Raw genomic sequence first — 13563 nt, 5'->3', positions numbered from 1 at the left:
TATCAACCCCATTATAAAACCTTAATTTCAAATTCTTGAAGCTCATTTGTAGTGATGTCATATACTTTTATCTCCTCTGACCAGTCTTTTTCCACTAAATTGTTCGCTTATATGGGATGTCCTGAACCTTAAATTTTTTTTCCGAACAATATTTAAATAAATCACTAAAGTGTGAAGGCCTTGGCCATTGGGTTTTATCAGATATATGACATTGTCTGTATTTGGATGTGTTACAGGGATAATAATGTAATGGAGGAAATGGCGGGGGCAGTGGCAACAAGGTGCCTTTGGTATTTGTCATTTAAAATCCAATTAGGGAGGGCAATATATGCTGAAGGACTTATCCAAAAACACAGGGCACAGCCTGTAGCATAAACCCCAAAATCCAATCAATACCACATTCCCAAGGATGGGTCCCACAAGTTTCTTCCTGCCAATGTGTAGTGGGGCAGCTGCCCCACTCCCTGAATTTGGGCTGCAGCAGGCCAGTGGGCCTGCACAGACAGAGAGCCAATCAGGGAAGGCCTTATAGGGAACCAATCAGGGCCCAGATTGGAGGAAGCCAATCAGGGCCAGGCGCAGCCCTATAAGAAGGCTGCTCAGGACAGGAGCAGGCAGTCTGTCCCAGGCCTTCGACAGTGGAAGGTCTGTCTCCAGGCTGGGAGACTAGCACCCGGGACAGCAGAGGGTAACTCCAGCCAGGAGTCTGTTAGGCTTCATGCCCTGAAGGGAAGGGCCTAGCCGGTGCGAGGGGCCGAAGGGGAAGCGGCCCAGGGACGTGGACAGACAGAGGGAGAGAAGGAGGGCAGGACGGCTGCCACTAGGGGGTCCCTGGGTTGGGACCCAGAGTAGTGGACGGGCCTGGGTCCTCCCCCCCACCCTTGCCTTACCCCCGGCCGACGGAGTGGCCATCTATAGCTGCACCAACCCCCTGCCAAGAAGGGAGTGACTTTGAGGGTGCAGTTGGCCACATCAGCCAGGATGCAGAGAGGCAGCTGATTGATCCCCTCCCAGAAGGGGGCAAGGATGGACTAAGGGGCACTGCCGGAGGGCAGCGGCTCGAAGAGGATGCCGCGAGCTTGGGAGCAACGCAGGTCCAGACACGCCAACTGAGGGCGAGACGACGGACGGGACACCACCAGGAGGGGGCGCTCCACTGGACAGAGCTAATTCCTGAGACAACCAGTAGGAGGTGCTGCGGTGGTGAGTCCCAACCCCGTCACACAGTGTATAATTCTTTTTCTTCACCAGGGTCAGTTCTTAATGTCTTTTGTAGTCAGGAATCCCTGGACTTTGGTGGTTTCAGTGGAGCGAGTGTTCCTTATTCTCTTTTCCTGAAACAGTCATGGTTCAGCATGGGACAGGGGAGAGGTTACTAGCACATCATCCTGTAATGGTTTGATTCTTCTAGAAAAATTCAAAGGCACAGTAGGTCTGTCAGTGGACAAGGGAGAGGTTACTAGCACTTCACCTTGTCCTTTTTTCCCTGCTGTCCAGAAGGCACAGCAGAGCTAGAAAGAGAAATAGGTCGATCATCAGTCGGAGAATCATCTCCAGGTGGAGGGGTCTTTTTTTTTTTTTTTTTGCAGTGAGAAGTGTGGGTCCAGGTAGGTAGTCCTTGGCACTTCACAGTGGTGTTGGTGGTTAACAGGACTTGGAAAGGGCCTTTCCAGCGTGGAGCCAAAGCAGTCTTTCATTGGTGGACCTTTACATAGATCCAAACTCCTGGTTTCAAGGAGTGGCAGGGCTGCTAGGGTTTTGGTTTTTTTTGTGTTTTTTTGGGGGGGGGGTAACGTGTTTTTTACCTGTGAGAAAAGAAACCTAACACATTTCATTAATGCCTGGCAGTGTTTTGCAGATTTTACAGCTGCTTGGACACATTCAAGCCTCCCTTCTTGGCTTTTTTTAACCTACAAAGGAAACTTCCACTCTTCACTCATACACCTTTTCCCAACAACGAACACATACACGTTGCCATTAAACAGTACTTTAGTCTTATTATTCAACGTATGCCACATAGACCCTTCCAGTAAAATAACTTTATTACAGAGCTTTGGTGCAACAAGCCAGGACGAGCACACCCACTTTTGAGGAGTCCACTCGGTACAACCTCTGGTGTCCAATAGCTTTCCTCCCACCGCAGCGCTCTGGCTAGAAATCTGGGGTAGCCAGAAGGATCCCATGTGCAATATGGGAAGTGGGTTAACCTTTGATGTCATTGTTTCCAAAGACTGTTGGTGTGCAAATTTTAACAACTATTTTTTCTATTAAAAGATCTGACCAATGACCTTTCTTTTTTCTTACTTAAGCAACTGTATTAGACTTTAGTATATCACATTTTCCTGACTTATCCAAACACTTTGTATTTCAAGTTGAATAAAACAGGTATCCGCATTTTGATTTAACCCTTCTATTTGATTTTGAACTAGACTGTCCTATGAAAATATTAAACACAACAATTCTGGCCACGAGACAAACACCACAAAACAGGACCTAGAACACAGAACATTCCTATTGTGCAAATAAATGCATGGTACGTTGAATGCTGTTCAGCTGGCATCAGTTTTCTCTGATTATCTGAAAGACAAAAAGAACAGAGGTCTACCCCTTCTGGGCAGCCAGTCATTGCTTAAAATATTTCCTTTATATACAAATATCCTTGTTGATTTCAGGCAAAACAGAGGAATTACCCCATATTTTCTGTATTTGTTTCATAGGCAGCCCAGATTTCAGTGGCTTCTACCTTATCACTTAGATAATTTGCATTAATACAGATGCTTTCTGGCTTGCTTCTGGATCCAAAGCTATCCACAGCTTAAAGACTCTTACTTAAAAGGACACAATTGTTTTTGCCAGAATTTTGATTGCCTTTTACTTTGAACTCCTGCTTTCAAAACACACAACGATCTGAAAGAAAATACCACTTATTGTAGCCCCATAGAGCCTAATAGGATTTTAATTAAGTAGCACTGTATATTTACATTTCTTTAGCTAATTCGATTAAATTGTTCATAGCCAAATGATTGCAATCAAATAAATTTCTTTGCCTGGATTTATTTAGAAACATTTCAAAAACACCAAGAATTTTTCTCTTTAGTATTTTACAAAGTTCAGCTCCTTGATTCCCTTTAGCAACTACAGAGTTAACTTCTCACTCTTTCCTTAAATCACTTGTCTCCCAAAGGACACTTTTTATCAATTCAAATCACCATTTCAAGTATTGTCCTGGGGATTTGAAATCCCCATGCTTATACTTACTTAGTCTTTTCCTTCTACTATGCCCTCAAAGTTTCCAACCTGTTTTCCAATCTCTCTATCTGTTGCCTGCCCGCTTGGGCCTGATCCTGCTTTTCTCGCTGAACCGTCCCTTCCATGGGCATCAGCTTTGTTCCATTACCAATTTAGCAAGGAGGGTGGGCTTCTCAACTAGTCCCCACCCTTCCTGGTCTCGTCCCTTAAACATTCTTACAAGGCTACCCGAGTCCTCCCCCGTGAGGCTTGCCACCTGGGCAAAAACGCATGGCCCATTGGCATTTAACTATTCAATTTCCTCTTTGTGGCAAACACGCTGCTGTTATGGCGTATGCTGAGCACAAATGGTTACATTTTGACAAGTCCCTGAAGGACCGGTACTTGCTTAGACAGTGCTTCCTTTTCTTTCTGGAAGTCCTGTCTCAAGACTTGCAGCTTGCCCTGGGCGTAGGTTTGAGTTGCTGCCTGGTTCATAATCTATGCTCTTAATTGCTCAATTCTAGTTATCAAGTACACATCTCTTCCCTTTTCTCTGACAATGTGGGGGCTCGTCCGGGGTGGTAACACCTGCTGAGACAGCAGCAACTGCTGCGGATCGTTCCCCTTCGAACCCCAGGGTGCCACAATAGAGGTAAGAGACCTTTTGAAATCTCTATTGGGGTGTCGGAGGAGGACTGTCCGTGGAGCCGTTTGTCCCTGTTGGGCTTACGCCATCTGAACTTATTGACTGTGTGCAGCAAGATCAGATGCAGAGCGGTACTGGGGAACTGTTTGGCTGCCCCCAATAAGGTCAGTTTGAAGTGGTACTGAGGACTTAGTTTGCCACCCTCAATAAGGTAGTTGTATGCGGTACTGGGGACTATAGTTTGGCCACCCCCAATAAGGTTAATGCATAAGGGAAATGCATTAGGTTAATGCACCGGTGTTGAGGGGTTGTTACTACCTCAAAAGGGAAAGTGTATTGAGTCCGGACATAAGGTAAAGATGCATCGTGGTATTTAGAAATAGAAGGGGTGTGTGTGTGTGTGTGTGTGTGTACACCAGTGTGAATGAGAGTCACAGGAAGACGCCCAGAGCCATCTGTGAAGCTGTAGGCTCGTGACCAGAGATACTCTAACGCAAGCCCTGTGACTCCACCTAGTGGACCAGTAAAAGGTCCTGACTAAGGCGGCTCTCTCAGCCTGGCATTGTACAGCGAGGTGCCTGCCTGAGTCTAGGATTGTGTGATTCCATCTTCCCTTCCCTTTTCCTCTCCGCGTGAGCCACTGACTGGTCTGATCATCTCACCGGAAGCAATTAGAGTAAGCGGTGCTGTCTCTCTGAGACTAGCCGACGCTCTTTGCTGAAGGGAGGTGTAGGAGGGTCACGGACATCCTTATTAATCTTTCCTGTGTGAGTGACCTGAGTGGAAGGTAGTGTGATATCCTTAGTTTATGAGCCGCTAGCGGACAGGGTGCCCTCCCTGTGTGTGTGATTGGAAAATGAGTGGGGGACAGTCTAAGCATTTCCCCTCACCCCCTAAGAGTACCCTAGCATATTACATGTACATACATTATGGTCCTAGAATCTGCAGATATTTTGAAAATTGGAATCTTTACATTTGTGAAAATCCATCTAAACAATGCCCACTAGAAGGTACCTTCAATCTAGATAAGATCATGTATCTCAGAGGAGCTTTTAATCACCAAAAAGCCTCTGACACACAGTGGGAGCAATTTGTCTATTGAGGAAAGGAATGGGTTAATTTGAAATTCAGCTTGGCCCAGAGACAAAGAGAAATCTATGCTCTTAATTGCTCAATTCTAGTTATCAAGTACACATCTCTTCCCTTTTCTCCGACTTCTCTATTGCCCAGTCCTGCTACGACTGGGGGTAGATCCATCTGACACCCTTCCCGCTCAACCAGGGTAGAGAGAGGAATGCTAAACCCCTCTCCAGTTCTCAGACTTACTGCGGCTGAGAGTGGGCACACCTTTAATCATGCAATACTCAACATATAACACCAACAGTACCAAACAAAGCAAACATAAAATAACAAGGGCAAAACAAATAGATGGTGTGCGTTCTGCCGGGCTCCCCCCTTATTCAATTTTCCACCAAACTGTGACAGATTTCTGTTACCAATCTATCCCTTCTGTCAGGTACTCAGGCTGACACCGCAGGATCGTTGGGGGAAGATAAAGAAAACACACCATATGACTGAATTTTAAAGCTTCATTAATAAAATAATAAAACAACAGAGCATTGGGAACGCTCCCACATCACTCAAGGGAAGAAAAACGTTAATGCCCGAAGCCCTAAGCCACTTTCATACTCTCACACGTATGTCCAGACTGGCCACGTCTGTGTATAACGTCTAGAGAAGGGGGGGTGGGGTGGATGGGAGATTATCCTGTATACAGCTTTTCCAGAGATACGCTATGCAATCTCCAACTTGCTTCCACTCTTGGGAGGGCTGTTCTTTTACACCCTGGGGTCTCCTGCGGCGTCTCTTTCAGAGATTCCAGTCCAGGCCGGCTGCCTGTGGCTTCTTCAGCATCCCCAAACCACGCCGGCTCCAGGGTCGCAAAGGCAGACTGTTGGAGCTCACTGAACAGCTAAGCTTTGCAAATGTAATCTCAGTCCTGTAACTTGTATTGCCTTTGGTTTACCTCTGTCTAAATTTTTTCACAGCCAGCTGGGGCTGAAAGCAGTTTTTTCTTTGTATTTGGCATGGTCTGTGTTGATTCTTGACCTTGAACGCTAAATTTTACTGCAATACCTTCCCAGCATATGGGGGAGAGGGATATGGACTTGTTTGGAGTAGTATTATCTGCAGCAAGTTTGTATCTCACACTGTTAGTTATTCTCTCTCTCTTTAGCTTAGTTTATTAGCTGGTGCATATCAGAACCAATAGTTCTTCTTTCTTATATAGTGCCAGTTGAGATGTTGTCGTACTGTATAGCTGAGCCTTCCTCTGGGGTATATCTCAGAGATAACCTAGCACAGGGGTCAGTAACCTTTCCGAAGTGGTGTGCCGAGTCTTCATGTATTCGCTCTAATTTAAGGTTTTGCGTGCCAGTAATACAATTTAATGTTTTTAGAAGGTCTTTTTCTATAATATACAATTAAACTATTGTTGTATGTAAAGTAAACAAGGTTTTTAAAATGTTTAAGAAGCTTCATTTAAAATTAAATTAAAATACAGAGCCCCCCAGACCAGTGGCCAGGACCCAGGCAGTATGAGTACCACTGAAAATCAGCTCGTGTGCCACCTTTGGCATGCGTGCCATAGGTTGCCAATCCCTGAACCTAGCACCAGGGAAGGAATTTTATACTCCAGTCCTGATGGCTCTCATGTCAAAAGTAGAGAAGCTACACATGAGATGTGAATGCTGCCAATCTTTGTCTGTATGAAATTTTAGTTTGTACTGACTTCACTAGTGCTTTTTATGTATCCTGTTGTAAAACTAGGCAAATATCTAGATGAGTTGATGTACCCCCTGGAAAACCTTGGAGTATCCCCAAGGTATGTGTACCCCTGGTTGAGAACCATTGATTTAGAGGAAAAAGTCGTTGATACCTGCTCCCCACACTCTGGAGACAGCAGGATCTTGCTATCTGATACAACCCTTAACCTCTCTTAGATGGCATTCTTGCAGTCATCTGAAAATTCAGAGGTCCTTGCTGAGATTTTACTTGGGAGAATTCCCACAGAAGGCAATAGGAGTTTTGCCCGAGTAAGGACTATGTGAAAACTGCATCAGGACTTCAGGACCTATCTAACTTCCCTGGGGCTTTTACACATTGCCCATCACTGAGGGATAATCTAACCACTACACAAAGCTGGCTCAGTGTTTGGTGAGATTAATAGGAAAGCTTTTCTTCTGTCTCCGTGGCCATTCAAGGGGTTGAATAATTTTCCAATGTATCTGGTCCACTTTTTTCTTTTCTTGGAGGTGCTATTTTCTTGTCAAGACAAGTTGTGAGAACACAAGAGAGAGTCAGATTGTACAAATAACTCTCCGGAGAGTAGAACAAATGCTCAGTCCATTGTACGGTCATTGCACAACACAAAGCCAAAGGCCGTTGCTTCCATAGGGCTTCCAACTATGCTTGGGACCCTTGCAACATGAAGAGATGGGCTTGAACTAGAAACCCTGCATCTAACCATATTGAACTTCAGGGTAGTTCACACCTGGATCTAAACTTTACAGCTTATGCCCAAAGCTCAACATAGCCAAGGACCACTGTCAAGGTTCCTTCCTCACTCTGAACTTTAGGGTACAGATGTGGGCGTCCTGCATGAGAAGCTCTAAGCTCAATTAACAGCTTAGATCTGGTCTGGCTGCCACCACTCCCAAGCACTAATTCCCTTCCCTGGGTAGCCTTGAGAGACTTCACCAATTTCCTGGTGAACACAGATCCAAATCCCTGGGATCTTAACACAAGGAGAAATTAACCATCCCCCCTCCTTTCTCCCACCAACTCCTGGTGGATCCAGATCCAACCCCTTGGATCTAAAAACAAGGAAAAATCAATCAGATTATTAAAAAAGGCTTTTAATTAAAGAAAAGAAAGGTAAAAGAAAACCCTCTGAGAGAGATTAGCATACCAGCTACTCTCACAGACAACAGATTCCAAACACAGAGGATGTTCCCCTGGGCAAAAACTTACACAAAAAATACCCAAATACCCAATTTGACTATTCCTCTAATTGCACAAGACAAGTTACAAAGAAATAAACATAAACCTATTTATTTCCTTCACTAATACTCTCTACTTAATAAGAGGCTGAATTCTGGAGCTCCAGTCCGGTCCAAAGTGAAAAATGACCCAGACAAAGGGAACTTCCCTCCTTCCTTTGGTTCCTCTGGTCAGGTGTCAGCTAGGCTAGGTGAACTTCTTAACCCTTTACAGGTAAAAGAGGCATTAACCCTTAACTATCTGTTTATGACAACCACATTCAGAAACAGTACGAGAAACTTGCCAGGGAGCATGGTCTATAGCAGCATTTAAAAAACCCAAATCCCTGTTCTCTGTGGACACTGAAATCACGCTATGAAATGATTGTGAAACATCATCCTGGCCCCATGCCTGACCATCATTTTAGTGCATGGTGGTACCTAATATAATTTCCTAGTGTGGACAGGCCTAGAGAGAGATCCCTCCTCCTATGCCCCTTTGCTCTGTGTGCAGTTCCCCTGTCCCTCAGCCTTGTTTTGTACTTGACCAAATTCCATTTTCTCTTGCACATACCCTTCTGCTGAGCCCTCCACGTCTCCCCTTTCTCTGCTTGACACAGGGTGGAATGTACATCTTCCAGCTGTTTGATTATTATGCTGCCAGCGGTACGTGCCTACTGGTCCTGACCATTTTTGAAGTCATCTGTGTTGGCTGGGTGTATGGTAAGTGGAACACAAGGACCCAGGCTGCTATGGGAGAGATGGGAATAGCCGTGTCAGCCCCATGGAAAAGCAGGAGTGCCTCGTGCTTCTGATTTAATCTGTTCACCCATGGGATTCCTCAGTCCCCATACACTTAGTGTAGGAATGATTCTTATCTCTGCTTTGAAAGGGATTTTCCCAGGAAGAGAAGTGAATTCAGTCTTCCTGCTCATTCAGGCATAGGTTCTGTCTCCCACGCACTGTGCCGTTCTGCCAGGGGACCTCTAGCCCTTTCTGGCTGACACAGACTACACTCATTTAGAGCAGAAGAGGATTCTCCACGTAGGAGTGGCACTGGCTGCCATTTTATGGCTGACCTGTCATGCGATCTCCCTCTGTCTTTCTGTTAATTTAATCCTGACAATTTATTTAACCTGAAATTCCATATACATACACACTGTGAATTAGCATGCATAAAACTCATTTGCATAGTGTCTGGCCACAGTTACAAATGAAATTAAAGGTCTGATTTAGTGCCCAGTGAAATCAATAGAAAACTCCCAATGACTTCAAGAGGAGCAAGGTTGGACCCCAAAAGCTTGTGCCTGCTCCCTCTGTGTGTGCATGTTTCTTGTGAGAGAGATTTATACAAATGCAAAAACCAGAGCATGGATTCATTGCAGAACCACCCAAAATGCTGCCTTAGGGCATCACTTCACCTCGTATCTGCTCTGGTTATCTAAAACAGTCCTCACGGTTTCAATCTCAGCTCTGATGCAGTGAGAGGACTGTATGTGAGCTCTCTTCTGGAACAGTTAATCCCAGTGTGTACACTGTTGTTTGGAGAATGCTCCCTGCAGCATGTTATTGGGGCATCAGCCTTCAAATCCAGAGCTTCAAAAACTTATCAACTTATTCTACGCTCGGTTTTCAGAGCTGGGAAAAAATTACATTAGTGCTTCCCCTTTGGCAAAGGCCATCAGTGGGTTTGACTCAGCCTGATCTGTTTACAGGACTAAAGCTGTGCACCAGAAATCTCAAATCCTTGTAACAATGCCTTGCTGACAGGCAGGAGGAAGCTACCTAGTAGCTAGCAATAGGGAAGCTTGGAATGAGTGTTTGTGTTAGCACCACTGCTGTAATAATTTGCAGCGTAATCCAGAGAATCGGTGCTGCTGACCCATAGCAGGGGGAAAACCCATTAACTGGCATTAGTCACTTTTTTTTTAATTAACTCCCCCATTTTTTTCTACTGACTCCATTTGAACACTTTTAGAAATGAAGCCAGCAAGTGCAAATTAGAGTAAACCCATTACAATCACAACATGTATTGTCCTGACCTGACCTATGAGGAAATGTTAAAAAAACAAAACATGGGCATGTTTAGTCTTAAGAAAAGAAGACAGGGCAGGGGTGGGGGGAGCTGAGAACAGTCTTCAAATATATTAAGTGCTGTTCTAAAGAAGTCGGGGATCAATTGTTCTCCAGGTCCACTGAAGGTCGGACAAGACGTAATTGGCTTAATGTAAAATAAGGGAGATTTAGGTTAGATATGAGGAAAAATTTCCTAACTATAAATAGTAGCTAAGCACTGGAACAGGCTTCCAAGGGAGGTTGTGGAATCCCCATCATTGGAGGTTTTTAAGAACTGGTTAGACAAACACCTGTCAGGGATGGTCTAGGTTCACTTGGTCCTGCCTCTGAGCAGGGGCTGGACTCGATGCCCTCTTGAGGTCCCTTCCCGCCCCACATATCTATGATTCTATGAATACGCAGCATGCGAACACTCAGCAGGATAGCGACTCCCAACAGGGCTGGCTTTCTTCTTCGTTCCCAGCTGCTATGTCCCATTACAGACTGCTAAGAGTGCCCTGACTTCATTGCTAGTCATTCTTTTCTACATGAGCAATCGGTGAGGTTGTCACCAGCGTGTTATATGATCACAGTTGGGAAGGGATGTGGCCTGTGCAATTGTGAACGCGGAGGCGTGATGCTCAGGAGGCCGTCTGTCTGTAAATGTGGTCCACGCCCTGGCAGTGTTTGAGAAGCCCTGCAATGGGGGAATGAAATCTCATTGCCATAGAATGAATGGAATCCTCCCCCCTAGAATTTAAACACAGCCCGGGTTTTCTTCCACAAGACCACCTGGGGACCTTCACCTTTAGGATGCATCCCTCAAACAGACCTTCTCCTGGTGGAGATACAGAGTCACACAGGGATTGGGCCCCAGGATCTGTTCCCTTTTTAGTAAGAGGGAGGGAGGAGAGTAGCTCCCTTTATGGGACTCTTTCACTAATTTCTGTAATGTGTGTCCAGCTACGACAGCTCTGGGCTCCTCCCTGCATATAAAGATTTATGAAGAACAAGGGATCCCCCTCACCACCCTCATGGAGCATTACTCCTCTGGCTAACTGCATGGGTTATCCCTTTCTCTGGAGCAGTAGCACTGACCATCAGATACTGGACTTAATGATCCATCTGGTCTGATCAATTAAGTCAGATATGATTCTAAGAGGTGCTGACTGCCTGCAGCTCTCACTAAAGTCAAGGAGGGATGGGGGTGTTCAGCACGGCTCAGTATTAGACCCCAGGCCTGGAAATGTCTGATCTCTAAGCAGCAACACTCGAGTTACAACTTGAGTGAAACTTCGCAATGAAGATAAGCCCATAATCAGTTCCTGCAGGAATTAAGCTCTTTTGGAGGGGTGGGTGGGGAGGAGAAGAGGTTTCTAGCTCCTATGACTGTGAAGAGAACCTTCCAAAGGGAAGCTGAGGCAGCGCTGTCAGACTGAGTTTGGAGAGAGAGAAGCCATTGTTTCTCTATTGTGACTGCACCTGGGATACCTTACACTTCTCCTTTGGCAAGCAGTGAAGCCAGCCACTGGGGGATTCCACCTCCATAGGAGAACCTCAGGAGGGGTAGTTGCTGTAGTGACTTTATGCCAACCCCTCTCCCCGTAGTCTGTGCAGGAGATAAGGCTGGAGGAAGGGAGCATAACCCCAGTGACCCCTGGCTGCCACAACACCCCCTTGGGACCATTAGCAGTCAGTGTCTAGTAGAGAATCCACCAGAGTTGTCGAATTTATGCCAGGAACAGGCCCTGTGTTCGCACAGTCTAAGACGGAGGAGCTACAGGGGGCAGTTCTGTGCCCTAGCCCCAGCTGCACCCAGCCCATCGAGAGGCGTGAGAGTTCTTCCCGCCTCCCTGGGGTGCTGTGTTTCAGGAGCTCTGCTGCCATTGTGATTGTAAACTCGCAGGGCAGGGACTCGGTGTCTTCCTGTGTGTTTGTGCAACATCCAGCAGAATGGGGCCCTGATCCTGATTGGGTGCTACAGCAATGTAATTAACAGATAAGAATGAATTACACTTTTTTTGGCCCTCCTCCCATCTTCAGCGTGGATTCCTGGACAACTAATCTTTGCCGTCGCCTCTTCTCTTTCATAACATGATCCCTGGCTGGTGCTCTTTCCTTCCCCTCTCATGCCTCCACTCACCCTTCTGCTTTCCTTTCCCTTCTGCAGCTTCAGCCTGCTGAACAGGTACTTGTGCTTTCCCTGCCATCCAATGGGTGCGTTGCTTAGAGAGCTCTGCTGCCTCTTTGCCAGACTGCCATATTTCAGCTTCTCTGTGGTTATGCTTTGCAAACTCATGTCTTTAATGCCTCCTCATCAGTCTCCCTCTATTTCAGGCAAGGTGAAGGCCTCTGGGTACTTTATCCTGGTCTAAATATTGCCACATAAGGTTTGCATTGGAGACTGCCAGTGTCTTTCCATTTGTTTACCTCCGATGAATTGTCTTTGCCCGTGCCTTGTGCTGGTTTCCAGTTCTCCCACCTCATGACACTGCTCACTCTTGCCTATGACTATAGCATTTTCATGGTCAGTAAACTGTCCCTTGGTTTCTTCCCCCTCACACATGCACCAAGCACCGTCTCTCTGCTAAATATAATTAGTAGAATATGGATTCCTGGGCAGAGATGTCTTCTGTGTTCTCCTTGCTATTGTTTGGTATATTTGCTTTTGAAAAAGAGGTCTTTCCCCAGTCATCCAGGATTTCCCTTCCACTTGATCCTGTAGAGAAATCCAGGATGAAAGTGTTTCTTCACACAATGCACAGCATGTGGAACTCTTTGCCAGAAGATGTTGTGAGGGCCAAGACTATAACAGGGTTCAAAAAAGAACTAGATCAATTCATGGAGGATAGGTCCATCAATGACTATTAGCCAGGATGTGCAGGGATTGTGTCCCTATATCCTCTGTTTGATAGAAGCTGGGAATGGGTGACGGATGGATCCACTTGATGATTACCTGTTCTGTTCATTCCCTCTGGGTCACAGGGCATTGGCCACTGTCAGAAGACAGGATACTGGAGTAGATGGACCTTTGGTCTGACCCAGTATGGCTGTTCTTATGTTATGTTCATGATACTCTATTGACTTCAGCAGATTTATACCAGGGATGAATTTGCCCAGGCTGTATTTAACATCACAATGTGTTCCTGTGGAAAGATTGTGCAATGTCACACAGAATATTCCATGGTCCTGTTTGAACCTGGAAAGTGATATCAGTAAAGCTGGTCCAAAAAATGCTTTTCCCCCCCGTATGGAAATTTTCAACTTTCAGGAGAAAAAAGAAACCCACCTCACTGAATATTTGTGGCCAAAATCAGAAATTAAGAAATGCTGCCTCCATGACTCATGGGAGTTTTCTGGTGCCTCATGTCCAAATTCCTCTAGGGGTGGACAGTGGGCTCCCTGGCCAGACTATCTATCCCTTGATATGCCCCAATCTCCCCTCTTTACTGAGCCACTGCAGTGCATCATGGTAATTACATGGATGTGGTGCATCATGGAAGATATAATACAGTTGGGGAAACCAGCCACAGAGAATGAGGGCATGAGCCATCCACTTCAACTCCCATTAAGCACCATGTCAACCTTTGC

General features: G+C 45.8%; 1 protein-coding gene across 1 annotated transcript in view; it reads left to right on the top strand.

Moving 5' to 3' along the window:
* LOC101933957 (sodium- and chloride-dependent betaine transporter-like) overlaps positions 1 to 13563 on the top strand; it is a 66688-nt gene that overhangs the window by 33652 nt on the left and 19473 nt on the right. The window contains exon 12 of the mRNA XM_065582111.1: positions 8538 to 8640. Within this exon, the coding sequence (XP_065438183.1) occupies positions 8538 to 8640 (103 nt within the window). The remainder of the gene's footprint in view (positions 1 to 8537; positions 8641 to 13563) is intronic.

Source organism: Chrysemys picta, chromosome 1 (assembly GCF_011386835.1).
Source record: "Chrysemys picta bellii isolate R12L10 chromosome 1, ASM1138683v2, whole genome shotgun sequence".
In the NCBI taxonomy this organism is placed as follows: Eukaryota; Metazoa; Chordata; order Testudines; family Emydidae; genus Chrysemys; species Chrysemys picta.
The sequence above is the reverse complement of the archived record's forward strand: the minus strand, read 5'-3'. Positions and strand labels throughout refer to the sequence as shown.